General features: G+C 45.3%; 1 protein-coding gene across 15 annotated transcripts in view; it reads left to right on the top strand.

Annotated features, from left to right (window-relative positions):
- MYT1L (myelin transcription factor 1 like) overlaps window positions 1-25,570 on the top strand; it is a 226,461-nt gene that overhangs the window by 119,371 nt on the left and 81,520 nt on the right. For 7 of the 15 annotated variants that reach the window (XM_009183612.4, XM_017947247.3, XM_009183618.4 and 4 more), the window contains 5 exons: window positions 5,193-5,461; window positions 8,010-8,246; window positions 9,901-10,022; window positions 10,385-10,447; window positions 10,901-10,969. In XM_009183612.4, coding sequence (XP_009181876.1) covers window positions 5,193-5,461; window positions 8,010-8,246; window positions 9,901-10,022; window positions 10,385-10,447; window positions 10,901-10,969 — 760 coding nt within the window. The remainder of the gene's footprint in view (window positions 1-5,192; window positions 5,462-8,009; window positions 8,247-9,900; window positions 10,023-10,384; window positions 10,448-10,900; window positions 10,970-25,570) is intronic. The other 8 variants (XM_017947249.3, XM_017947244.3, XM_017947250.3 and 5 more) reach the window with 3 other exon arrangements.

Genomic DNA, 25,570 nt, shown 5'->3' with positions numbered 1-25,570 from the left:
GAGTGAGACTCTGTCTCAAAAAAAAAAAAAAAAGCTTTGTTTGCTGAAAGAAAGTGTATTCTGTCATTGTGAAACTGCTCTCATCAGACCAAGCATCCTCCATGCTGGAAGAGGGGGAACAGAGCACCCCCAATCTGACGCCCCTGCTCTGCAGCGCCCCCTGCTGTCAGGGCACTGAGCAGAGCAATGCTGATTGTGGTCCAAAAGATACCGGCATGAAGGGCTATGCTGACATTTTACAAATAGGGATAATTATTAGGACCAAAGACCTTCCTTTCCTGAGCAATTTCAACTGTAGGCACTCATTTTTATTTTTGTTTCAATTAAAACTTTCAAATGATTTTTTAATATTCAATAAAGGATGCATGTGAAAGTAGATGCTGTCTTCGCTGCCCATTTGAGTGTAGTGAGTCGACAGGTGCATCAAAAGACTAAATCAGTCACCGACTAAAATTTGGTACTGTCCACTTGGCATCATCTAGCTGTAGCATCTTATGAAATAAATATCTGGAAAAGTCAACGCATCGTCACATCTACATTTTATAACTTCAGGATAATTTAAGGTGACTCAAGTAAGATGAGAGGGAGAAATGCAGAGAGTCATTTTAGTTAAAAATTCTTTGAAGTAAAATGTTGTCACATAGAGGTAGCGTCTGTCTTTCTTGTTTCAACTTTTATTTTAGACACAGCGGGTACCTGTGCATGTTCGTTACATGGCATACTGCACCCAGGTGGTGAACACAGTACCCAAGAGGTAGTTCTCCAACCCACGCCCCTCTCTAGTGTCCACAGTGTCGATTGTTCCCATGTTTATGTCCCTGTGTGCTCAATGTTTAGCTCCCACTCACAAGTGAGAACCTGTGGTACAAAGTTTTCTGTCCCTGCATTAATTCATTCAGGTTTGTGGCCTCCAGCACCATCCATGTTACTGCAAATGACATGATTTTATTCTTTTTATGGCTGCATAGTATTACACAGTGTCTGTGTACCACATTTTCTTTATCTAATCCACCGCTGATGGGCGCCTAGTTGACTCTGTGTCTCTGCTACTGTGAAGAGCGTGGTGATGAGCGTACGAGTGCGTGTGTCTTTCTGGTACAACGATCTATTTTCATCTGGGTAAATACTCAGTAACGGGACTGTTGGGTCTAATGGTAGCTCTATTTAATGTGCCTTGAGAAACTTTCAAGCTACTATCCAGTGGCTGAACTAATTTGCGTTTCCACCAAGAATATATAAGTGTTCCCTTTTCTCCACAGCCTCTCCAGCATCTGCTGTTTTTGGCTTTTTAATAGTAGCCATTCAGACGGGTGTGAGAAACTGTCTCACTGTGGTTTTGATTTGCAGTTCTCTGGTGATTAGTGACGTTGAGCATTTTGTGACATGATTGTTGGCCACTTGTATGTCTTCTTTTGAGAAGTGTCTGTTCATGTTCTTTACCCATTTTTAATGGGGTTTTTTGTGGTTTGCTTGTGGATGTAGTTGTTCCTTATAGATGTCAGATATTAGGCCTTTGTCATCTGACATAGTTTGTGAATATCTTCTCCTATTCTGTAGGTTGTCTGTCTGCTCCATTGATGGTTTCTTTTGCTGTGCAGAAGCTCTTTACTTTAATTAGGTCCCGCTTGTCTATTTTTGTTTTTGTTGCAATTGCTTTTGGAGACCTAGCCAAAAAAATATTTGCCAAGGTCAGTGTTGAAAAGGGTATTTCCTAGGTTTTCTTTTTAAATTTTTATAGTTTGCCATCTTACATTTACATCTTTAATCCATCTTACATTAATTTTTGTATATGGCAAAAGATATGGGTCTAGTTTCATTCTTCTGTGAATAGCTCGGCCATTATCCCAGTACCATTTCCCCATTGCTTGCTCGCATTGGCCTTGTCAAAGATTAGATGGTTGTAGGTGTGTGGCTGTATTTCTGAGTTTTCTATTGTGTTCCACTGGTCTGTGTGTCTGTTTTTTGGTTACTGTAGCCTTATAGTGTACTTTGAAGTCAGGTAGAGTGTAACCTCTGGCTTTGTTCATTTTGCTTAGGATTGCTTTGGCTATTTGGACTCCTTTTTGATTCCGTAGAAATTTTAGAGTCATTTTTTTTCTAACTCTGTAAAGAATTACATTGGTAGTTTGATAAGAATAGAATTGAATCGGTAGATTGCTTTGGGCAGTACGGCCATTTTAACAATATTGATTCTTCCCATCCATGAACATGGGACATTTCTCCGTTTATTTGTGTCATCTCTGATTCCTTTCAGTAGTGTTTTATAGTTCTCCTTGTGGAGATCGTTCATCTCCTCGGTGAGCTGTGTTCCTGGGTATTTCCTTTTCTTTGTGGTACTGTGAATGGGATTATCTGCTTGATTGACGGTCAGCCTGGATGTTAGTGGTATATAGAGATGCTGGGGTAGCATCTTCTAATTGATAAGATGCTGAGCTCTCCCAGACAAACACATCGTTGATGGCAGTCGAGGCTCTTTGTGGACATTGGGCAGCCTCAGTCTCCACATCTGTGAGGTGGGCATGTGGTAGCATCTTACAGGGTGGTGGAGGTCTAGATGCAATTCTGTTGGAGGATGCTGTGAACACAGTGTAGCGAGAGTCATGGTGAGAGGAGCTTGTGACGAGAAGTCTCTGGGCGTGAACGGAAGCTCCTGCCTCACCTCTGCGCCCACACTCCTGAGCATCGCCCTCACCAAAGCTGAGGGCAAGGTTGCCAGCCAGCCTAGGCCAGCTGCAGTTGTTTGTTGCATTGACTTGTGTCATTCCTTTAATTTTTTTAGGAATTGAAATTCCCTCATTTCAAAACAAAAGTGTTATTATTATTTTTTTAATTTATGTGGGCAATGATTTTTTTTTCCCTAAACCAGTGGCTAGCCCTCACCAGTAAAAACGAAACCCCATATTATTATTTCATTTCTCCTACAATTGTTCTACTATTTCTTAACAAAATTGTAAATGATGTAAAATCACAACCTTTAGTTCATATCCAGAGTATCACAAACTGCAAACTGATGGTTGCTCAGGGTGCTCACTGCACAGGGCCAGTGGGGGTGTCCTCACAACCTCTGCTGTCTGCCTCTGGTTGACTCCCTTGCAGCCCCATGGTGGTCTCTCTCAAAAGCCCTGGCGTGGGCCTTGCTCAGACCAGCAGCCACTACCCACCCCGCCCTGTGCTGCTGGGCTCCCTAGAGGAGGGGCGTTCCCAAAGGAGAGAGAAGGGAGGGGCACACTGATGGACACTCAGACGTGCTTCTCAGGGGCAGCTGTGCCCCACCAGCCGTGGGACCACTCTGGGTGGCTTTGCTCATTCAGATTAGCAAAACACAGTCATAATATCAACAGATGACTGTTGTATTTCATGGGTTTTGTGGGTGTGGATTTGAGCCTCTGGTTCATGTACGGGAATCTGGGTGTAAAGCGGTCACTGGCTTGGGGAATTCTCTGTAGCTTTTGGCAGAGGCTGAGACGAAGACAGTGTGGCCACCTCCCGCCCTGGGTACTGTCCTCAGTGCTTCCTCTGCAGGGGCCTGTGCGTTACAGAATCACCAATAACACACCTCTTCCCCATGTCCTGAGAGCTTTCAGTCCCAAACCAAACCTTATCAATGATGACCGCTTCTTTTTTTCCTTTGTATCCGAATCCAGGGCAATTTCTTAGCATTAGCTCATAATGACCGTATCAGCAATGTGAGAAAGCTTTTTGCTTCACTTAGCTTTGTTCTCTTCTTCCTCTGTGGGGAGGAGTCCCTGGGGAAGCCTGGTTCCAGGTTCAGAGCTGCTGCTGATGGCACGGAAGACACCGCGGGAGCCATGACTGCCTGCGAGGTCTCCCTTTCCTTGTAGCAGCAGATAAAACCACAGTTTCCGTTGGAATTAGGCAGCCTGGAGCTTTGCTGATTAGGAGTAGGGCAGCCCTAAGCACCAGGAGAACCCGGGCTGGAATGTCTCTAGCCTATCACCAAGTCCTCCCAGCTGCACTCACGCTGCTCCCAGGGAAGCAGGCAGGAATGTCTTGGGGAAGAAGTTGCTTCCTAAAGGGAGGGACTCACTGACAGAGGGATTTAGGACATGAGAGAGACCAGGTCCACCCCTGAGTAACTCTTCACTCTGCTGGATTCCAAGTGAAATGTCTGGCCATGCACAAATGATGTCCTGTGACATTAACTGGCAGGGATAACAATTAATAAAGAAGGACCCATCAGATAAATCCTGGACTGAAACATTTTCATGTACTAAAGGAGATTTTTAACAGCTCTAACAAATAACCCTTGCCCCTCAGTGCCGGTTTGGCTGTGAGTGTGGTGGCTCAGAAAGGATTACCGGGCAGTGGGAATCGTGTCAGTGAGGGTCAGTGCAGGGAACAGAGAGGCCGTGGCTATGAAAGGGGCAGCTGCACACGTGCCCCACATGTCTGCCCGCCACCGAGTGGCCACTCAGGTGTTCCGACATTTATCCTGAGCGTATTCTCTACGTGCATTTCCCCCTTTCACTCCCATGGCCGGTATCAGCATTCTAGAAAAAAAGAATGTTGGACTCACCCTGTCTGGTCTGCAGGCCCAGCCAGAAATCCACTTCCCAAAGCACGTGGTCCCCACAGGCCCAGCAGGTGGCCCCCAGGTCCCCTTGAATCCTGGTCACCTGCACAGAGGACCCGGGCCCCAGGAGGCTGCCACAGCCCCTCTGGCTCAAAGGAACAGCCCACTTCTTGACAGATGAGAGACTGGATCCAGGTCGGGTCACCAAAAGTGCTCGTGAGCCCCCATGTGCGGGGGAGGAGCCCCACCCACTCTTAGGGGCCTCCACAGGGGTTTGACTGGGCAGGAATTCCCGGTCACTTGCCTACACTCTGTGGTTCCTGAAAGCTAGCCAGCCCTGTGTCTGTCTTTCCAGGGACCAGGTAACTGTCTGTGCTGGGTGCGAGGTGCAGCCTTTCCAACAGGTGATGAATGCTCCTCCAGGGCAAAAAAAATAAGAAAAAGGGGAAAAAGTAGAAAAAAAGGAAAGGAGCCAGAGGGTTTTGTTTTGTTTTCGTTTGCCTGTTGTTTGTTTTCTTTACACCAAAGCCCCGGCACCCTGAGGGCCGTCCCATGCGGCTGTGTGTGGCTAAGGCGGGGGCGGGCAGGCCCTGCCATGTGCTGTCTGCCGTGTGCCCTGCGGCCGGGGCCTGAGTCATCCCTGTCCCTGTCTCCCCAGCGAAGCGGTACTGCAAGGACCCCAGCCCCAGCAGCAGCAGCACCAGCAGCTACGCGCCCAGCAGCAGCAGCAACCTGAGCTGCGGCGGGGGCAGCAGCGCCAGCAGCACCTGCAGCAAGAGCAGCTTCGACTACACGCACGACATGGAGGCGGCCCACATGGCGGCCACCGCCATCCTCAACCTGTCCACGCGCTGCCGCGAGATGCCGCAGAACCTGAGCACCAAGCCGCAGGACCTGTGCGCCACGCGGGTACACGCACCCGGGCAGGTGGGGCCCCTGGCGGGTGGGGGAGGCGGGCCGCCGGCCCAGCCGCCGAGACACGCGGCGCTTTCAGGCAGCTTTATGGTGGGAACGCCCTGATCTCCTAAACCATTCCTGCCACTGTGAACAATCGGTGCAGCTTCCCTTAAAGCAGCCTGAACAGCACCGTTGTCCAAAGCGCATCCATTTTCTCCATCAGAGGCAAGGGTCAGATCTTGTAAATTAATGGGCATCAATGGATCCTTCTCTCCAGGATCCAGAAGCATTTCTGTAAACAAAGAACAGCACGTGGTCCTCCTGTGGTCTCCAGTGACCACACAGAGTATGCACAACGCAGCGCGGACCTCCCTTGAACTTTGACAGGAAGCTCTGCTAGCACCGTTGCCAAGTGAAATGCAGGCATCTGCCCGTGGATTCCTGGGTAGCAGGGAAACAAAGGAAGTAAAAATCAGGCTTCACACCAAGGGATCACCGTGTATTTACAGCCAGCACTCGTTAGTTCCACATTTGCATGGGTGCTGTAGTGCTATGAAAGGCATAGGAAGAGTGTCTATTTTTAATTTTCTTATCAATTGAACCAATGCTTCTGCTGGGCGGGAGAGAGAGCCTTTAGGATGCAGCACAGACCTGGGAGAGCCGCCTCGCCGAGGCCACTAGGCGGCCGGGGAGAACCGGGCGGTGCAGGGAGCGGTCTGTGTTCTCAGAGACGCTGAGCAGCGGACACGTTCACCTCCTCTCCCGATAAACAAAGGGCTCTCCACTGTGCAGCGCTGCCTGGCCATGCACCTGAGTGCACAGCACTGACAGTGGTTCTTGTAAATACTTGTAGTTGGTATGAATGAAGAAAGGTCAGTAATCTTACGTTTTGCAAATGTTTTTTCTTCTATCAGTATATTTAGTTCTAGATATTGGAGAAGCGTCAGGGGCCTGCAGTTTTCATGGTGACCAAGGTTGCAAAAATGCAAGGTTAGCATGGAAGAGATTCTGTGGCAACCACAAAAAAAAAAAAAAAGCAGAGACCCTTTCCAAATTTTGTTGCACTTTCTTAAAATTAAACTAAGACTGAGAGAATAAATCCAACATTCTGAAACTTAAATTAATATCAGAACTTCAAATCTTTCTCTTTGACAAAGAGAGTTCAGGCAGAATGATACTGTATAATTTATCAAGGTAACAGCTCCAGGAATGGTGGTCTCATTCCAAGCATCTTCCTTCTACTGTTGCGTTGAGAGGAGAGAGCTGCTAGACCTTTGAGGAGGCAGCAGCTTTCAGACCAGCTCTGAAATCAAATTTTGCTCAAAAGAGTGTCACTCTTTGGGGAAAAACATGCAGAATTATTAGGGATATTTTGATTTTTTTTTTTTTTTTAACTTTCTGTCCACATGTCCCTTCTTCTCACTTTCTCCCTGAGAGGCAAGTGCTGCAGAATTCTTGATGCATTTCAAAGCATCCTTTAAAAAATCCAAAAAGCCTCACTCTGGACCTCGTTGTTGTTGTTGTTGTTGTTGTTTAAGCCAGTAGACTAAATTGCAGGTTTGCTGAAATTTAGAGGAGATCAGATGGTAATCACTGTAGTAAAGGTATTTTTAGCTGCAACTGCAGATGTCCTTTCTTAAAATGAAAAATTATCTTCATCATAAAAGTTCTTATTACAGCCAGGCCCAGTGGCTCACACCTGTAATCCCAGCACTTTGGTAGGCTGAGGCGGCCGGATCACTTGAGGTCAGGAGTTTGAGACCAGCCTGGCCAACATATAGTGAAACCCCACCTCTACTAAAAAATACAAAAATTAACTGGGCATGGTGGCGCAAACCTGTAGTCCCAGCTACTTGGGAAACTGAGACAGGAGAATTGCTTGAACCTGGGAGGTGAAGATTGCAGTGAGCCCAGGCCGTGCCACTGCACTCCAGCCTGGGTAACAGAGCAAGACTCTGTCCCTCAAAAAAAAAAATTATATTACAAGGTAAATTTTAGTTTCTTCTCTTTCTTTCCTTCACCCTTCTAATTCTTTTGTTATCCTACTCCCTAATTCTTGAACTATTAGCATCAATAAAATTAAAAGAGAGTTTTTAAGCTGATATATATATGTGTTTATACACACACATACATACATACATACATGCACATACATGTATATACACACATGCATACACGCAAAATTTTTATCTCTTAGGTATTTGTAACTGTAATAAAATTAAAACTAAACACTTTGTAATTTTATTCTGAACAAACTCTAAATCAGAGATATAATAGGACAACAAGGAAGGAGAGAGAGAGGATAGACAGTAGATAAATAGGGAAATGGAGGGAGGGAGAGAGGGTGGGAGCGATGCCTGGATTCTCCAACCAATTTTGCAGCTAAGCATGGGATAGCAGGAATGTACCAAAAGACCAGGACTGTTCACCTTGGGAGTTCAGGCCAAGGAAACAGCAGTGAGGAATTCCGTGTTTGAACGCTCCCCTGGCTGATGGCAAGACTGCAGTCTGGGAGGAAGGACCCGTGGTGTTACAAGGTGCCAGGCCAAGCACAGTCACCATGTCTTTCTACCAACAGAACCCTGACATGGAGGTGGATGAGAACGGGACCCTGGACCTCAGCATGAACAAGCAGAGGCCGCGGGACAGCTGCTGCCCCATCCTGACCCCCCTGGAGCCCATGTCCCCCCAGCAGCAGGCAGTGATGAACAACCGGTGTTTCCAGCTGGGCGAGGGCGACTGCTGGGACTTGCCCGTAGACTACACCAAAATGAAACCCCGGAGGATAGACGAGGACGAGTCCAAAGACATTACTGTATGTCCTTTTCATTGAGCCTGTGTTGACTGCCAGACTTTAAAGTGGGGCCCCAGCTGAAACAAGTGCCATTTGCACATACCTTATGAGAAAATATATTTTCTCTTTAAATATGACCTTTAACTGAGGAGACTTAGAAAACAGGTTTTGTTGACCCAGAAGAGATTTGTGACTAACACTGATTAGAGTGAAACTATTGACTCTTGTAAATGATAAAGTTTATTTTCTAACAAATATGTTTTGTTACAAATGATTACTTTAAGAAAACATATAAATAGCATGTGATTCATTTTTCTGGGTGTCCTGTTGGAACAATACTGGATTTTCCTTGCTGGTAGAGAATTTTAATAGGAGTCTTAGATACTTAAATGGTTAACTGTGTGCTGTTAATTAACTAGCTCTTCGAAACTAAGGACAGTGTCCCTTCTCTAAGAAACCTAAAGTATTCAAAAGAGTTTACTCTAGCCTTGAATAAATTATTCTAGTACCATCACCTAAATCTTTGTTTATGACTGTATTACTAAAACATCTATGTCAAGAACATATTTTTGAAGTAGCTACAGTGTTCAAATTCAGGTTATTAAAATAGATATAATGCCCTTTAGGCTTTGAAAAGAAATAAAGAAAAATGTTTTCTTTATGTGCTGACTTAAAAGTCTTTGATTCTGAGAACTATGACATCCTCTTTATTCACTGAAAAATGAAATTTATTTTTAGTACAATGGAGAGACCACCATCAAAGCACTAGTGTCTTACAGAAACAAGGAAATAGAAAAAAAAAAAAAAAGAAAGAAACATTAGCCCCATGTAGAAATTGGCAGAGAGGGCACCTGCTTATAAGCCTGTTATCTGCGTTCTTCAAATTGATTTCAGCATCCAGGCATTGTGAAAAAGAACCAAATCAGAGTGGCAAGCTAAATTTCTAAGTATTTTTTTCTCCTGCAGTGTTGAATCATTACTACCAAATAAGGCATGGTGGTTGAATCTCCAAATTTATTTTAGTTGAAAGTAAGCCCTCATAAAATGACAGAAGTGTTTTCATCCTGGATCGTCATGGAAGACAAACCTTCCCATGTAGCTAGACTTAGGAAATGTGTCTGCTGAGCATCGCCACCTGTAGAAACCTCCACGTTACTGCAGTTGAACACACAACTGAAAAGGAAATTTACGGTTACTTTCCTCTAAATTGGTCTCCATTACCCCGAATCTTAAAGCCGGTGCTTGCAAAATCCTGACCAATGGTGGGGGAAAGCTTAGCCCTAACACACTGTAGTTCCAGTGTTGAATCTTGCAGGCAAGTGTTGGATAAAGCAGCCCACCCACAGGTGTGTGCTGAATGCTGAATGAGGAGGACCAAGTTAAACGTAGTCTCTGGCTGCCGGACCATGTGTGTGTGTCCATGTGGTGAGCACGTCCAGGTGAATATTGAATAAGGGCCCTGACCACTGACAGGTGACCATCATTTTAGTTTAGAGCAGTGGAAGAAAAGCTCAATATGCATTTTCAGAAGGGGCATTATCAGGACAGAGGATCTTAAAGGTACAGCAGAAAGAGGTGTTAAGATCAGAGGCCACCCCAGAGCCATGAACCGCCTCCCTCAGTCTGTGCGCCGTGTGATCATCCGTGTGGCTCTGAAGCTGTGTTTTGCCCACAGCCAGAAGACTTGGACCCATTCCAGGAGGCTCTAGAAGAAAGACGGTATCCCGGGGAGGTGACCATCCCAAGTCCCAAACCCAAGTACCCTCAGTGCAAGGAGAGCAAAAAGGATTTAATAACGTAAGCATGCTGTGAGGTGAAATTATGAATCTTCTTAATCTTCCCATTCTTTGGCTGATTTTTAAAAACCGGATCTGTATATGCCTTGCCGTTTGAGCATGCGACATTCGCAGCATACAAATGTTTCCGATTGCCGGGTCAGTAGAGTGAGCAGCTCACCGTGCACTTGCCTGTTCCCAATGACGCTCTGTTGGACGGGGGCGTCATTTTCATTTAACCCGTGCATTTTGCCGCTTTTCTTCAGGGTGCTTAAATCCCCTTGCAGACATTGCAGCTAAACTGGAAACAATGAAACTTTTTTAAAAGTTTTTTTTTAAAACATACTTACTATTTTGGCTGTTTTTGTTTTTGTTTGGTGGCAGATGTCCAACTCCAGGGTGTGATGGGAGTGGTCATGTGACTGGTAATTACGCCTCACACAGAAGGTGTGACTTCATTTTTCTCATGGTGGATTCTGTCTTTTCAATTTATTGTTTTCAGCTTACCTCAACAATGCTGTCAAAGTAAAAATGTTGAATTCTGTGTCAACCCTTTAAGTGCTATATGTTGACCTTCAAAAGCATGCTAATTTATGTGTTGTATAATGTCTTTTATCTTCAAATAAACAACCTAAATTTGCAAAATTCTTCTTAAGCATTTAAGCCAAAGAGCACAAATGTTTTATCTTATTTTTTAAACAATTTCTTATTAACAGAAACATTTTCTTAAATTTATATTCGAACCAATTCAGAATTAATTATGTAAAAAAAATTCAATATACAGCACTTGCCCATTGCTTTTCTGCATTAAACTCTTTAATTTTGGTTTTTATGTTGTGTTTGTTCGGGAGTTATGCGCTTCGCGGTTGACTGACCTGCCTGTCCCGGCCTGTCTTACAGTCTATCTGGCTGCCCCCTGGCGGACAAAAGCATTCGAAGTATGCTGGCCACCAGCTCCCAAGAACTCAAGTAAGATTTAATGACAATAATTCTCTTTTAAAAATCCATGCACTCAGTAGTTCACAAAAAAAAAATGATGTGTCATTTGCAAAGAAAAATGTCTGTTAAAAAACATGGCCTGTGCACCCCAGTGCCTTGATATAGAAACGTGATTGAGTCCTCGGAATTTCAGCCACTTTTCCACACAACCCATTCTGCCTTTTTCCCCTGACATACCTCCAGCTTGTTCATGTCATATCCTTCCTATCTGGAATTTCCTAAAGCATGAGTGTTTTCTCCAGATATGCATGCATATGGAAGGGAAATTTTACAGTTACTCAAATTTTTAGAAAATGACTAAATAATCAAAATTTAATTTTTAAAATAAATTCATAGGAGTATTTACAATATGGATACTTAAGTAGCACTCATGACAAAATCTACCATCATAATAGCTATTTTCTTAAATACACCGTGGTCTTGGTCATGAATACTCTTTAGGACAGTGTCAGCTCGCGGTTCGGGGATCTGGAGAGTCATGGAATTCAACCAGACACGCATCATTCTAGAGTTTTACCTCCCTCTTCTCTATGCCTGTCATTTTTAAGCATAAATCTGGCAAAAGGGTGAAACACCTACATTTATACTGCCACACTGAGATTTCCCTCCTTCGCCTAGACATCTCTAGATGCAGGGCCAGACAGGTTCGGAAGAAGCGGGTAGAGGTCACGGAGGGAGTCTCAAAGCCTCCGCACTCCAGGGAGAGCATAGGTGCAGGTGCACATAGGGAAAGAGGGCGAGACCTGGGAGATGCTCACAGTGCGATAAGAGCCAAGAGTCCCCAGATAATCGCTTTAAATTATTGGACATTCCATATCATTATGTCAAATTGCTTGGTTTTCCTTTTGTTTGGAAAAAGCATTGTTATCCACACAAAGAGAATGCTGCTTTTCAACCCGCATTTGATCTCTTTCCCAATCATCCCTCCCCACCTCCCAGACCCCTGACGATAGACCAGGACTATTGCAAAGTGTAGGCTTCTGTTTCACACCCATGTCATCTTTTACAGGATCCCTGTCCAAGGCCCTAGGGCCATAGATCACCTGCTTATGTTCAGTGACTTCCTGAACTAGCTCTTTCGCCACAAGACCCTTGGAACTTTCTTCATGGAATGTAAACGCCTGAAGGGCTTCCTCTTACCTAACGGCTGTAAAGTCTGTAGCCTCATCCAAAACAGTTCCTCATGGACAAAGTAGCTTTAGGATCTCAAAACGACAGCATTAGCAAGAGCAATTCAACCCGCTTTGTTCAGGCATCTTTTGTATGGCTGGAAACCACACTTCCCTCATGGTCAAAACATGACTAACTCCCCTGGGAACTTGGCCAATACATCAGAACATGGCAACATTCCTTTGAATTTCTTGATGAGGGACACTTTGCAAAAGATTGGCACATCTCCAGTTCCAACAGGCCAGCTGTAGACAGGAAAACAGCCTCTGTAAAAGTTGCTTCTAGTGTTGCCTCTAACTGGTCAGAGACTGCAGGGATTCGTTCTCTTTGGCTTGCATCCCTTCACGTTGGGCTCGGCGGCTTATGTTGATTTGAAATTCCGGGCCAGCTTGCTGTTTCTCCAGCATCAGCACTTTCTTCTTCTCTTACTTCATCTTGCAAGACGGTGTGATGGTCCCCACCTTTAGCATTTTCCGAGGGAGCCAGTTAGCTCTTCGTGCCTTCCAGGGCAGGGTGGGCATGGGCAGCCCCTCCTTCCTGCCTTGTCTTGGAGGGGAGACTGTATCTTCCAGGAGATGGATGGCCTTTTCCTAATTGTGGTTGCTCAAAAAGCCACACTCGTGTCTAAACTTATCTTTGCAAAAAGTAAATCCTGTTCTGATAGAGCCTTTCTGGGAAATCTGAACTTGACTAATTTTCTTAAATGGTCCTTTTCTATGAATGGATCTTCAAAACTAAGAATTTCAATCAAGCATCTTCTGTAAAAACACTAATGTTTCAATGACCAAATTTTACTTGATGGTATAACCATAGGTTATAATTTCTTTTCTTTAACCTTGTAATTGGTGACACCCTTTATCTGTTACCTGTTGGATCTGGGTCAGCAAGATCTGTTGGGTGGGTTTCTCAAGCCCAGGAACATGGACTGAGCCCCTCATGACTTGCAACAACTTTCTTTAGAATAATTCGCGCATGAGTCCTTTTTAATATTCTTTGTGTATATTTTCAAGGGTTTGGTCAATTTGTCCTGCAGCAGCAGCATCCCTGATTAACAGCATGACGTTAAGCCATTCACTGTATCCTGCCACAACCTCTAATCATTCATAAACACATGGTAGAAAGTGGGCCCCAATTACCTCCGAAACTCTTCTCTACGTGTCAGCTAACAAATGGAACTTTCTGGAAATTTTCTTCTTGTCACTTCCAATGCTGAATTGTGATATTTGGCCTTTAACAGGACATTCTTGATCATTGACAAAGCAAATTTTCCAGATAAACTCTCGCTCTTGGATCCTGTAAGCTCTTAAACTTCCTGAGATAACACTTTGCCTGGTTCTTACCCAGAGCAGCAAACGTTGGGACGTTTCGAAAAGAAAATTCATAACCTCATGTCCAATTACGTGTAACATGTAAACTGAAACTGGATTAAAATTTAATGTGCACCTGAATCTTACGCCAACTCTGGGACTATTGCTTTCTTTGCTCTGTAGCCCATCTGGTGTTGAAGACATAGTTCAGAGGCTCAGACGTCAGGAAGGAAGCCCCCAGGTTGGGACCGAAAGCCTCTGTGCCTGGCAGACTTTTGCGCATCGATGCTTCAAGGTGGAATTCATCGTCACCTTGTATGCCCTTTCTAGGAGCCGACCTCCCAGGGTCGCCGTGAACCCTGCCTGGCTGTGATATTCACTGAGATCACAGGCCAAAAAACAAAAAAGAATACATTTGTGCAGATTAGAGTTTTTGGGGGATGAGAACTCTGCCCACCATGAGCTCTGATTCTCTGTAAGGTTTCTTCTCGTGCCATTTCATTTGCTAGGATTCCCTGAAACAAACAGCAGGAAAGAGCTTGCAAAACCTATTGCAGCTGGTCAGCCTTTTCTTTTTCTTTTTCATTGTCTTAAGGAACCGTATTCTCCCAGCCAGGAATTATTTTTTTTCTGCTTCCAGATGTGTGTGCCATTGTAGACATGGGCATGGTGTAGGTATAACCAAAGTAAGCCAAATGCAAACTGATTTCGATCACAGGGAATTGGCTGTGAAGAGGAGCCCACAAATCGGCTTCCATTTATGCTTTGGTGGGCCAAATTAAGATTCCTCCTTACTATCCTTGCCTTTATCTTATACTACCATGAGTCCCGACATTATGTAACTCCTTGTAGGAAAAAGAACCTTGGGCTACTTGTTGGTTTTCCTGGAGTCTGAGCTTGGCCTGAGTCATCCCGGCAGTGAGCGGGTTGTACTTTTGGTCCCTCGGCCTTCGCGACGGTCGCGTACGCTCTGTAATCTCTAAACTAGTATCCTAGGCATTGTTCAGCTTGAGCATGCCGGAATTTTAGCCACATCTAACACATCTTTTTAACCTGGTTACATGCATTTTAAAATACGTCTTAAGTCAAAGAATTAGCATTTTGAACGTAGGTCAAGATGTTGCTTTTTGCTAAGGCTACTTATTTCTAGCCCATCCTGGGGCTTGGATTCTCTGCTGTAAACATAACAGGCACAGGGAGATTATTTGCCAGGCTCTCCTGAGAGAGGTGTGAGCTTTGCTCACCCCACAGCCTCCGTTGTTAGGGTGCAGGAGGGTCGTCCGCTTTGACTGCTCACCAAGTTCTTAGGAATAATCCTCATTTCGGTAATCTTTTGCTTTCACAGTTTACAATAGTCAATCCACAGAACTCTGTGAATTACAACTGGCCTCGGCTGGGGTCTAGTTTCTTTAACAGGAGGCCGTATTTCCTTATCAGGGGAATGAGCTGACCTCTGTGTAAATTCAGCTCTTTTAGGACAGAAAGTTGTGTGATTTCAGCCTCCACATTGGGAGGGGAGCTGTGTGATCTCCCACTTCAAAGATTGCTCTTGTAGCACCCTTCTTCCTGTTATAAAAGATCGAACCATTCAGCAGCTGACTTGGCTCCCCCGAGAGCACCTGGGTGCACGTGACCAGCAATGTGCGTGAGCGGGAATGTCTCGGGGAGAAGAAGCGATGGCCTGGGGTTTCTCAGGTGCGGGTCCCTCCGGCGCACAGGGTCCGCTGGGACTTCAGCAAGCGCCGCCCAGGCCACGGGGATTGTGTGCCTGCCCCAGAGCCTTCCCCAGATCTGTGGTGGTCCCTGCTTGTGCTGAAACACTGCAGGCTTGTGGGGTGCCCGACAGTGGACAAAATGTTTCTGCACAGACTGTCGTCTTCGTGAGGAAAAGGGGGAAGAGGTGCTTAGACCCATTTCACGGATGTGAGAACTGAGGAACGGGTGGTTGGACTGCTCAGTGGAGATGCACAGACTATCAACTGCAAGGACAGAGCCCGACTCAGAAGCTTTCCCACGCTTCACGCTTGCTCCTCAAAAATCAGGACATAGCCAGACTCAGAAGCTTTCCCACGCTTCATGCCTGCTCCTCGGTCATTAATAACATCACCTTCAGGGCGCTGCTTTGTGATTGAGAATTAAGGGTTTACATTTAGTGATGACTACAGCCCTCCACATGCACACACACACACACAATTTATTTTTGTTTCCACACTTAGCCTCGTGCAGTTTCCCTGTGACCCGCACAGGGAGCTGAGCTGGGACCCACCGGCGGTGGCCACCTCCCCGGCACTGTGCCACATCCCTGGTGGAACGCTGACACGCCCACTCCTCACAATCAGCTAAACGCATTTTGAACTTGCTCCTCCAGGGACCCAGTTCTACCGTTTATATTTTCACATCTGTAAATGGTTTATAAAGTTTGCACTATGGCATTTACAGAAAATATCCTACAAAATATAGCCTATTGGAGTTGTATTTTATCATAATGAGTAGGAGAAATTAAAATATAGGAAATACAATTAAGCATAATAAGTAAAGCTTCTAAAACAAGAATGTTTCAGAATGACTCCAGGCACACACACACACACACACACACACACACACACACAAATGAACCAGCAAACCAACAATAAACCACTCAGGTCTTGGTTCACGGAGTTTCTTGTTGAGGGAGGATGAGCCAGAAGCGCCTCGGTCTTTCCTTCCATTTCTCAAGTCCACCGTCAGGGCGAGCCCAGCAGCAGGAGCCTCCCTGGCCCAGTGGAAAGGGCTGTAAGTGGGGAGGGTCCCTGCTGCAAATCTTTCTTCCTGCCTCCTCCTCCTCTCACAGTAAGCCTGAGACCTGGATTATTAAGGGAGGGACCCAGGCATTGGGGTTTGGGCTGAATCTTACTTATTTTAACTAACTATACTGACGCACAGGCCAGCCAAAAACAAAACAACAACCACGTCGAGAATCTTTAGTGTTTAGCTTTTTAAATGGCTTGATGAAACGTTCCTAAAGTTCTCCAGCTATATTTGAAACGTAGTGTAGGTCTGTTTATGCCTCGCCATTGTCATGGTTTTGATGAAGAAAATATTGAAATTCACTGAGTAAAATCTCAGACTTAAGTAATACAAGGAGGCAAGGGGTGGCAGGATTTGAGGCCGGTGGCCAAGGTGCTCTGCTTTTCATGGAGAGGTTCTCTGTGCAAAAGAAAACACAGAGCATGGGTTTTCCAGTCACTGGGGAGCACTGTCAATCTCCCTGTGCCTCAGTTTCCTTCCCTGTGAAGTGGGACAGTGCTGGTAGCACACACCTGACATTCAATACCTGTTACAATTGACAACAACCATGTACAAAAATCCCCACAAAATGAAACTTTTCCATTTTTCATTTATATTTCATCATTCATTCTTCTGAAAACTGAATGAAACATGCTGCGTGTAGACCTGACTGCCCAATCTACAGTCAGTTAAGAAAATAATTCAAGTCTCATTTAAAAGTTTTCTAGCTACTCAAGAGGCTGAGGCACAAGAATCACGGGAACCCAGGAGACAGAGGTTGCAGTGAGCCGAGATCGTGCCACTGCACTCCAGCCTGGGTGACAGAGTGAGACTCCGTCTCAAAAAATAAAAACACAAAAAGCTTTCTCCATCTTACCTTACCTCATTCATTGCTCAGTTCGAGAATGGTTTATACCTTGGCAGCCTCACACTTTGGCAGAATCAGCATACTGTTTGCTAAAGAGAGGGTGGCTTCTATGGACATTTTATTTTATCTTTAATTTGCCATATATACCGGCTTCTTGACCAAATTGATCTGTTTGCCTTAAGCCATTTAAAAGGCTGTTTTCAAGGATGGTGGCTTGGTTGAACTCAGAGATAGGGAGCTCGAATCTCTCAGGCAATTAAGGTAAATTTCTAACTGCTCACCAAAGCTGGCTTTGTGAGGTTTTTGGTTTTTCTGTGTCAAATTTTGGAACATTTTAAATTCAGAAGAAAATCATGAGGAAGATTTTTAATGAAATATTTCTTAGCATTCCATTCTTTCATTTTAAGAATATGAAACATTTAATACAAACATCAGAAACTATTGAATTGTATTGCATACTTTCAAACAAAAATCATTTGTCATCAAATCAAATGTAAAATAATGCATCTTATACAATCTATTTCAAAAATTTTTAAATACATTGATTTTTTAACTTCTGGATGACTTTTTAATTTGTACAGTATTTCTGTCACACATGAACAGAAGGAAGAATTTATTGTCCTTATAATTTTAAGTACTGAAGTTTTAAAGTTATTTAAAATATATATACACATATATTACTAAACTATAAACATATATTATTATTTTACACACACATTTTTTGTTATTTTTTGGTCTAGGTTTCAAAGATGGACACATTTCCTTTCATGAGACGTGTTACATTGTCTGAGGTCTCTTCATATTTCACATCTAATTAAATTTGGCCTCTTCTAACTTGAGGGAATTCTGGGCTCCTCTGGAGTGGCTCTGAGAAGTGAGCTTTCTTAGACTTCATGGGCCCCCACATCTGACTTCGGGCAGCCAGCAGGATGAGAAGCCAGTACTCTGTGATGGGAGAGTATAGTCAGAATGAGGAGGTTATGTCCTTTAATTGTGCCTCTGAGGTTTTAATGTTGTAAACACTTCGCTAATTTGTAATTTCCTGGAGCAAAATGAATGAAATTGGAAATAAAGTCGATGCTCCCTTTGGGAAATGACTGACAAGGATTTGGGCTTTCCAGGAGAGAGACTCATTCTCTCCCAGGCGCTTTCTTGAGTGAAAGGCTTTGAAGGAACTCAAGGGCCATTGAGTGCACAGGGGCCTGGGAAGCAGGAAAGCTCACAGTCACGTCTGCAATTTCAACCTGTCGCTGTGCTCTCTCTTACATGTGATCTGTGGCCTTTCAGGGTGATGACTCAGGGAAATTACTTCTCTTCCCTTCTCTTCTCTTCTCTTCTCTTCTGTTATATTCTATTGTTGCATTTTTACAGAAAGAGGTTTCTGGCACTAGTGAATTCCATTTAATGACGTTCTTAAAGTCGCTAGGTTCTACAGGTGATTACATGTTTCTATTCGTGAATGAGAGATGGAGACATCTCATCTGCCTCCAAAGAGAAATTGAGAATAGTATAAGAATGTAAAGAAGTTGGACATCCCACACTTACCTGATGTTTTTAAGAAAAAGCTTTCTAATAATCAGAATAAAATGTGACTTGGTTAGGGAAATGAGAGCCTGAAATGCGTGATGGAGCCTTCTGGGATGAAGTTGCCTGTTCTGTGCTGTCCCACACGGAAGTCACAAGCTGCTGGAATGAGGCTGCCGTGGCTGAGGAAGTGCATTCTTGATGGTATTTCATCTTCATTAATTCAAACCTAAATGTCCACATACACCAAGCAGGTATACACACTGGGCAGTGCCCAAGAGAACCTTACACTTATTTTACATTGTTCTTTGTGTGGTTTTTACTACACAAAGAACAATAGAAATTGTCCTAATTCTAATTAGAATTACATTCTAACAAACCTGTGGGAATATTTCATTTCTGAAGCTGAACAGTTCATATTTTTTAAGCATCTGGCTTATACTATTAAGCCATTGACAAATAGGTTAATAATTTTTTATTAATATACTGGTATCTTTTTTTGTTTAATGCAGTTTGTAGACAGATTAAAACTAAATGTGATGTAAATGTCAGTGTTACCATTTTCAGAATGGAATACCTGCACGTTGCACAGTGAAATGAGTGCAAACCTCACTCTTCGGGACGAGCGTTGGGGCAGCACTCAATAGAAGTTAGTGGAAAGACTCAGTTCTGCTATTGTGAAAAACCATGCAACTGGATTACTTTCAAGCATGGGCAGAAATTCAAATTTAGTTAATCAGGTGTTATCAAAGAGGTCTGTAGGCCACCTCCTTCAGTGACTAAATAAACCCAATATAATTAACACATAAATCGCTAATAATTGGGGCCTTCAAGTTGTCGGAAGCCTGTTTCCACCTGTATCTTCGATATTTATCTCCCAAGCTTGCTGATGCATTAATTAGCACTACCTGCAGAGAACAGCTTACTCCACGGAGGGGGACCCCAGCACTTCCCTGGCCCCAATTAGTTTTCATGTCCAATTAGGAAGGTGTCATTATCATGGATTATTTTTTTACGATTTAGGATACAAACAGGTGACCTATTTTAGGCAATTTTTGGTCTCAGAGCCAATGAGAGCAAGCAGAGCTCAGCAGAACTGCCCACAGCCATGGCCGTGCCTGGAGCCCCTGCCTGTCCCAGCACAGGCGTGCGAGCGGCCAGGTCCCGTTCCTCAGCTCTCACCGTTCATGTCCCTCTCCTTTGGCCAAGTGCTGACGGCGTTCATCATGCAAGCTCACTGAACAAGGATACAAAATCCACCTGATATAGAAAAGCACCTGCTTCTGGCACAAATGCATCCTCTAGCGAAGGGGAGAAAACATCAGTCGAGCAAGGAAGTTTTTAAATGATTTTTTGGATGTAAACCTAATATAAGCTCAAAAAATTGAGAAAGAAAAGAACTGGAAAAAAGAAAAACTATGTATAATCTCACCACTCTCACAGATATGTTTGCATTTTTGTGCAATCACCGTGTGATTGAAACCTGCTTTTCTGCTTAGCATGTAAGTCATATAATCTTATTTTTAATCACTGCCTCATATTTCAGGGAAAATGTGTTTTTGCAGCTTCCATCATAGTCAAGTGATAAAAGTCTCCAGCACCAGGAATCTGGGCGTTCTGAAGCCTGTGTTCTCCATGAGGGCTCCTTCCTCACCTGTGCAGCTGGAACCACGGGGGTCTCCCCAGAGCTACGAGGACGATAGGCAGAGCTTAGACGCTGACGGGCTTTGTGGAGTGTGTTTTTCTGCTGCAGGGTATAATTTATCCTATAGAACCAGGGACCGACTGTTTGGCGCTCTCTGAGCTGTGATCCTCCCGCGGGACCCTGCTCCTAAGGAGACTCAGCTTGAGTCTCCAGCTGGGAGAACAAGCCGGGTCTCTGTCCTCCCTTGGTCTGATATTTGGGGAGATGGCGGACACACAGTCCCAGCATGCTTAGAAGACACCAGGATGCCAGCAGAGGAGGGGCAGGGAGAAAGTTCTAGAAGAGCAGAGCAGCACAGGAGTCAGATCACCTGAGGCCACTGGTCTTGGCAGGACTTTAGTTCTGTCCTGAGTGAGACGTTACTTCTCAAATCTCCCCGGATGCCTTGCAGTTAGAGGCCAGTCCGGAGCTCTGGCAGTAGGGTGCAGGGCTGGGATGGGAGGCAGCAGGTGCTGAGGTTTCGATGGCGGCACATGTAGGGTCAGCTGGGGGAACTCGGTGTGGGGCAGAGAGCATCCAGGAGAGTCACCCAGAGGCCTGCTCTGGCCACCGGCCATGGGGAAAGGTTGCTGGGGTGAGCAGTGGGTGTGGGCTCAGGAGCCCCAATGGACGGGTGGGTCAGGGTCAGCAGGAGCTGTGTGGAGATGTGGAGGAGAGGAATGTCACGCGTGTGTGTAGGTGCTCTGGGGGCCTGTCCCAGGCTGGACGCGGAGTGCTGGGCACGGATGGCACGAAGGCCACACATGGATGCATCACCAGGCAGCGCGTGTTGATGAGGATGCCAAGACCCACCCCTTCTCACTCTCCCAGACTCTGGGGCTCAGGCCCAAACCCTGAGTCTGTTTCCACACCCAGCGAGAGGGGCCCACAGAATCCGATTATTTTCTGGGAATTAAAATAACTACAAAATTTGGAAATTCCTTCACAAAGATTTCTTCTCCAAATGTCCTGCTGACCTGAGAGTGCAGCGTTCCCCCGCACATCACTGAAAATACCCTGGGAATCAGGTGGCCGAAGAGACATTCAATATCGCTCCAGCCCTCAAACCTCACCGCAGATGTGCACGTGGACAGAACTGTACTTCAGAAATCCAAAGTGCACGTCTTTGTTAAGATACAACTGTTGGGGATTATTTAAATAAGATTAAATAATGTGTTTTTCCTGTAACACATGAACAGAGAGATACGGCCCCACTTTGAAGGGTAGAGAAGTTCACCTGCACGACTGCCCTAAGACTGCAGAGCCCTGAGGTGGGGGAGGGAGCAGCAAGTTCATTCTTCCTGGCTGGACCCTTGAACAAAGAAGGCGGAGGCTTAGGCGTGGCCCCACTAGGTCAAGAAAGAACCAGAATGAAGGTCTTCTAGAGGAGATTTCTTTCCTGGCAATAATCTGATTATCAAACAGATCTGCTTCTGCTCGCCGCTCCCCAGATATCCATCCTGAGTAAAATCTGATTGCCACCTGGCCTGGTGCTTGGGGACAGAGACAGAACAGTAGTGAGGCCAGGAGGGAAACTGAGGCACTCGCCTTCTCCTGAGAGAACTGCTTTGATTCTACCTTGAACAGGAAGGATGGGACACATTCAGAGCTGTGCAAAGCATTTCACTGCAAGGCTTGAAGACAGCGTAAGAAATCTGAAAATGTGTAGTTCTATTTTCTTAAAACAACCATTTAAAATGTATGCATATTTCTCGGTACAAGGACCACATCACGCCCTTCCCTCTTGGCCCTTGGCGAGGCAGGCACACTCCCTTGAAATGGCCTTCCTTGGCCTCCCCGTTCTCTGAAATCCAGCCTGTTCACCCAGGCCCAACACCAGCACAATGTGCGACTCAGGGAGGGTCCAGTTTCCCACCTCGGGGTGTGACATTGAACGTGTCAGCCCAGCCACTGCGACCTCTCCCTGCAGCGATCACGCTGACTCCGGTGGCTCTGTGCTCAGTCAGTATCTTCCGCCTGCGCCGGAACGTAGAAGCCTTGGGGTAGGACGCCAGGCTTCCAGATCTGAGCCTCTCCTTGATGTCGCCCCTCAGCATGTGCTGCCCATTGTTTAAAATCCAGGCCTTTAAGTAAAAAAGCTAATGAATAAATGAGCATATACTTATCTGCACCAAACAGCCCTGTGAGGGACGCAAGGATTCTGGAGGAAGGACCACAGATGGGCCAGCAGACGGGCCGCCAGGTGACCTGGAAAGGAGGCTGCCTGTCCAAGCTCTGGCCTCTTCCCTAGTGAGGAGAGGAGCTAGCAAGATTGTCGGAAGTTCACGGGAGCCTGAAAATCCCGTTGCCCTCGGTGGAAATGGGGCAGGAGTACGGCTGAGGCCAGCAGGTCACCTTTCCATGAGGACAGCCGTGGGACTAGCTGCTGGAGTTGCCTGCAGGTTGGATCAGGTTGCAGCGTCACATGGAGGTGACAGACGGCACAGCACGGGGCAGACCGTGTCATCACCTGCAGCAGGGCCTCGGACGGGGGAGCAGGTGATGGAGGAGGGACATCTGGACCAGCCGCTGAACCAGAGGTCGGTGGAAGCCATGTCGTTGCCCATCAGGTACGCCTGGCTGCCCCCCCGCCATTCCCTGAGCCCACGTGGCCCGTCCACAGCCCTCCCCACGCAGAGGAGAGGAGCCCAGGGTGCAGCGGAGAAATAAGTCTGGCCAGTGCTAAAGGAAGTCAGCAGAGTTTGACAATCTTAACCAATGTGAAAACACTTAATAAAATAAGGAAAACACAACACTTTTCCCCGTTACGTTAGCTTGTCTTCACAAAGCAGGTGACCTTCTGCGCCCACTTCACAGACAGGGAGCCTGAGGCTTCTTGTGGAGAAATGACTTGGATCTTTCCTTTTAAACTCATATTCACCTCCCACATTTAAAACTCATCTTGGGGAAAAAAAGAGGATTTCCTGTTTTCCACACCTGGGTCGTTTGTGGAGGGAAAGGAGAAGAACATTGGGTGGCTGAAAAACACGGGCATTCACCTCAGGCCAGCGTGCACCCCTGGGTCCGTGTTCCGGCCGCCCTCTCCTCACCCTCTCATCATCCTTCCCCCGACTGTAGATTTCCTGTCACTTCCTTTGTGCCCTGTCCCATAGAGTCCCATATCTTTGACCATCCCTCATAGAGTCCGATCTCTTTGACCATCCCTCATAGTCTGGTATCTTTGACCATCCCTCTCCACCCCTCTCTATCTGGGTGGTGTTTATTAGATGGAAGACACTGAGCCTCAGAACTCATCAGGTGCCGAATTTTCAGGCAAATAGCTTTGAGTATATTCTACTCTTTAGATCTTTTCTACTCTCAGGAAGTCAAAATCTATTTGTTGAATTTTCTATTCTTAATCCTTTGTTTGTTTTGCGTTAAATATGTCATGTTTTCAGCAGAATCTCACAGGTGAGGGTCAGAGTTCTCTGAGAGCCAGCACCCTGAGTCTGGGATTGGGGCACCCAGAATGGTGCCTGATGCCTGCCAGACACGGAAATAATCATCAGTGAATTTAATTGAAGCAGAAATCTCAGTCATTCTTATTAATACTGGCATTTCAGGGAGACAGCTGCACCAATTAGGATGCCATGTGCCTAACTGAGTTCGGGTTCAGTCCGTTCTTCCTATCAGATAACATGGTAGTGACTTGTGGCATCTCCACACACAGCCTCGGAGGCACTGGCATCTCTCTTAAGTATTTCACATGTTTTTTCTCATATCATGACAAGAGATTTTGTCATTGAAAAATGTCTGCGTTTAGCTTTTAATTCCCAGGGATATCAAATGGAGTAAGTTTTTAGGTAAAATAAAAATAGTTTAACATTTGTTTTTAGTTTTATTACATTTGAGATCCACTATTTTCTTTAAAAATGTATATATTTTAAAATATAGTCCAAATATTTAAATTGCATTGATAAAGATTCCTCAAAGGCCTGGGAACACTTGAAAACCTGGGAGTGTCTCAAAACATGCTGTGAGGCCATGACCCTGGAGAGCGGGCCCTCTCTCCACCCGTCAGCAGCGCCTGTGACTTCTATGACCCCTCTGCAAAGGCCAAGGCAGGAGGAGGAGCTGGGGCAGTGATTAGAGCACAGCCTTCAAAGCCAGACTGCTGGCTTTACTCCCTGACTTGGCCACCTACAGGCTGTGTGATCTTCAGCAAGTTGCTTAACCTCTCTGGTTTCCCCATCTACACTGTGAGGATCATGCTGGCCCCTACCTGAGAGGTCATGATTATAAAATTAAATGGGCTCATGTTTGTAAGGTGTTCAGAATAACACCTGGTGCCCAGAATAAGCTGTATAAGCATTTATTACAGAAAAGAATTAACTCCCAGAAAAGACAGGTAAGAACCAGCTCGTGAATGGCCTGGAGTTCTGAGACTCTGTGGAGGAGGGAGGGCATGTCAGAAAAAAAAGGACAAAGATAATTAACGAACTAAAATTTATCCCACTTCCAGCAAGGAATGAAATAAAACTTCTTATACTTGAAATTCCAACAACCAAGATCAAAATATTTCATAAAAGATAAAAGAATTCCATTTTTCTAATATGTCTTTGCCTTATTCTAATATGGTACAATTTTAAAATACTCAGACTTATAGATCAGGTTGAAAATCATCAAATAAAAATATCAGTCGGCCCCCAAGCCCGTGGCTGACCTAGTCCACACCACTGCCTTCTCTCTGTCCTCACCACTTTCCAAATTCTAAACCATTTTCCTAGCAGGCATATTTTGGTCGTCTTATTCTCTGTCATTTCTTTATTTTTCAAACTGCCTTAAATTCTGGGCTTCAGTTCTACCTTTTCTTTGGATGGCGTGTGTGTGAGGGTGAGAACATGAAATTCTGGGCTTCAGTTCTACCTTTTCTCTGGATGACATGTGTGTGAGGGTGAGAACATGATGGAAACGTAGGCACTTTTCATGCCCTGCTGCATGATTGGGGTTCAGAACATCACTCTCCGAGACAGTGATGGAGACATCCAGAAATCTCCTCCCTTCCGTTTCCCGTTCATGTAGATTCCAAGCCAGACCAGTCCCCAGGCTGCTTCGGGCAGCCTCTTTTACAAAAGATTAGACTTCCACTTCCCCAGTTACGTTAGCTCCACCTTCATGCAGCTGCACCAGCATCCCCTTATCAGTTCCCCGTCAAGTACGATGCTTGCTGCTCCATTGTCGCTACAAATAATGCAGTTCATACAATGCGCCTCCTCCAGAATCCGTGTGGTATTTCCGAACTTCATGTCTCC

The sequence above is a fragment of the Papio anubis genome, chromosome 14 (assembly GCF_008728515.1).
Source record: "Papio anubis isolate 15944 chromosome 14, Panubis1.0, whole genome shotgun sequence".
In the NCBI taxonomy this organism is placed as follows: domain Eukaryota; kingdom Metazoa; phylum Chordata; class Mammalia; order Primates; family Cercopithecidae; genus Papio; species Papio anubis.
The sequence above is the reverse complement of the archived record's forward strand: the minus strand, read 5'-3'. Positions and strand labels throughout refer to the sequence as shown.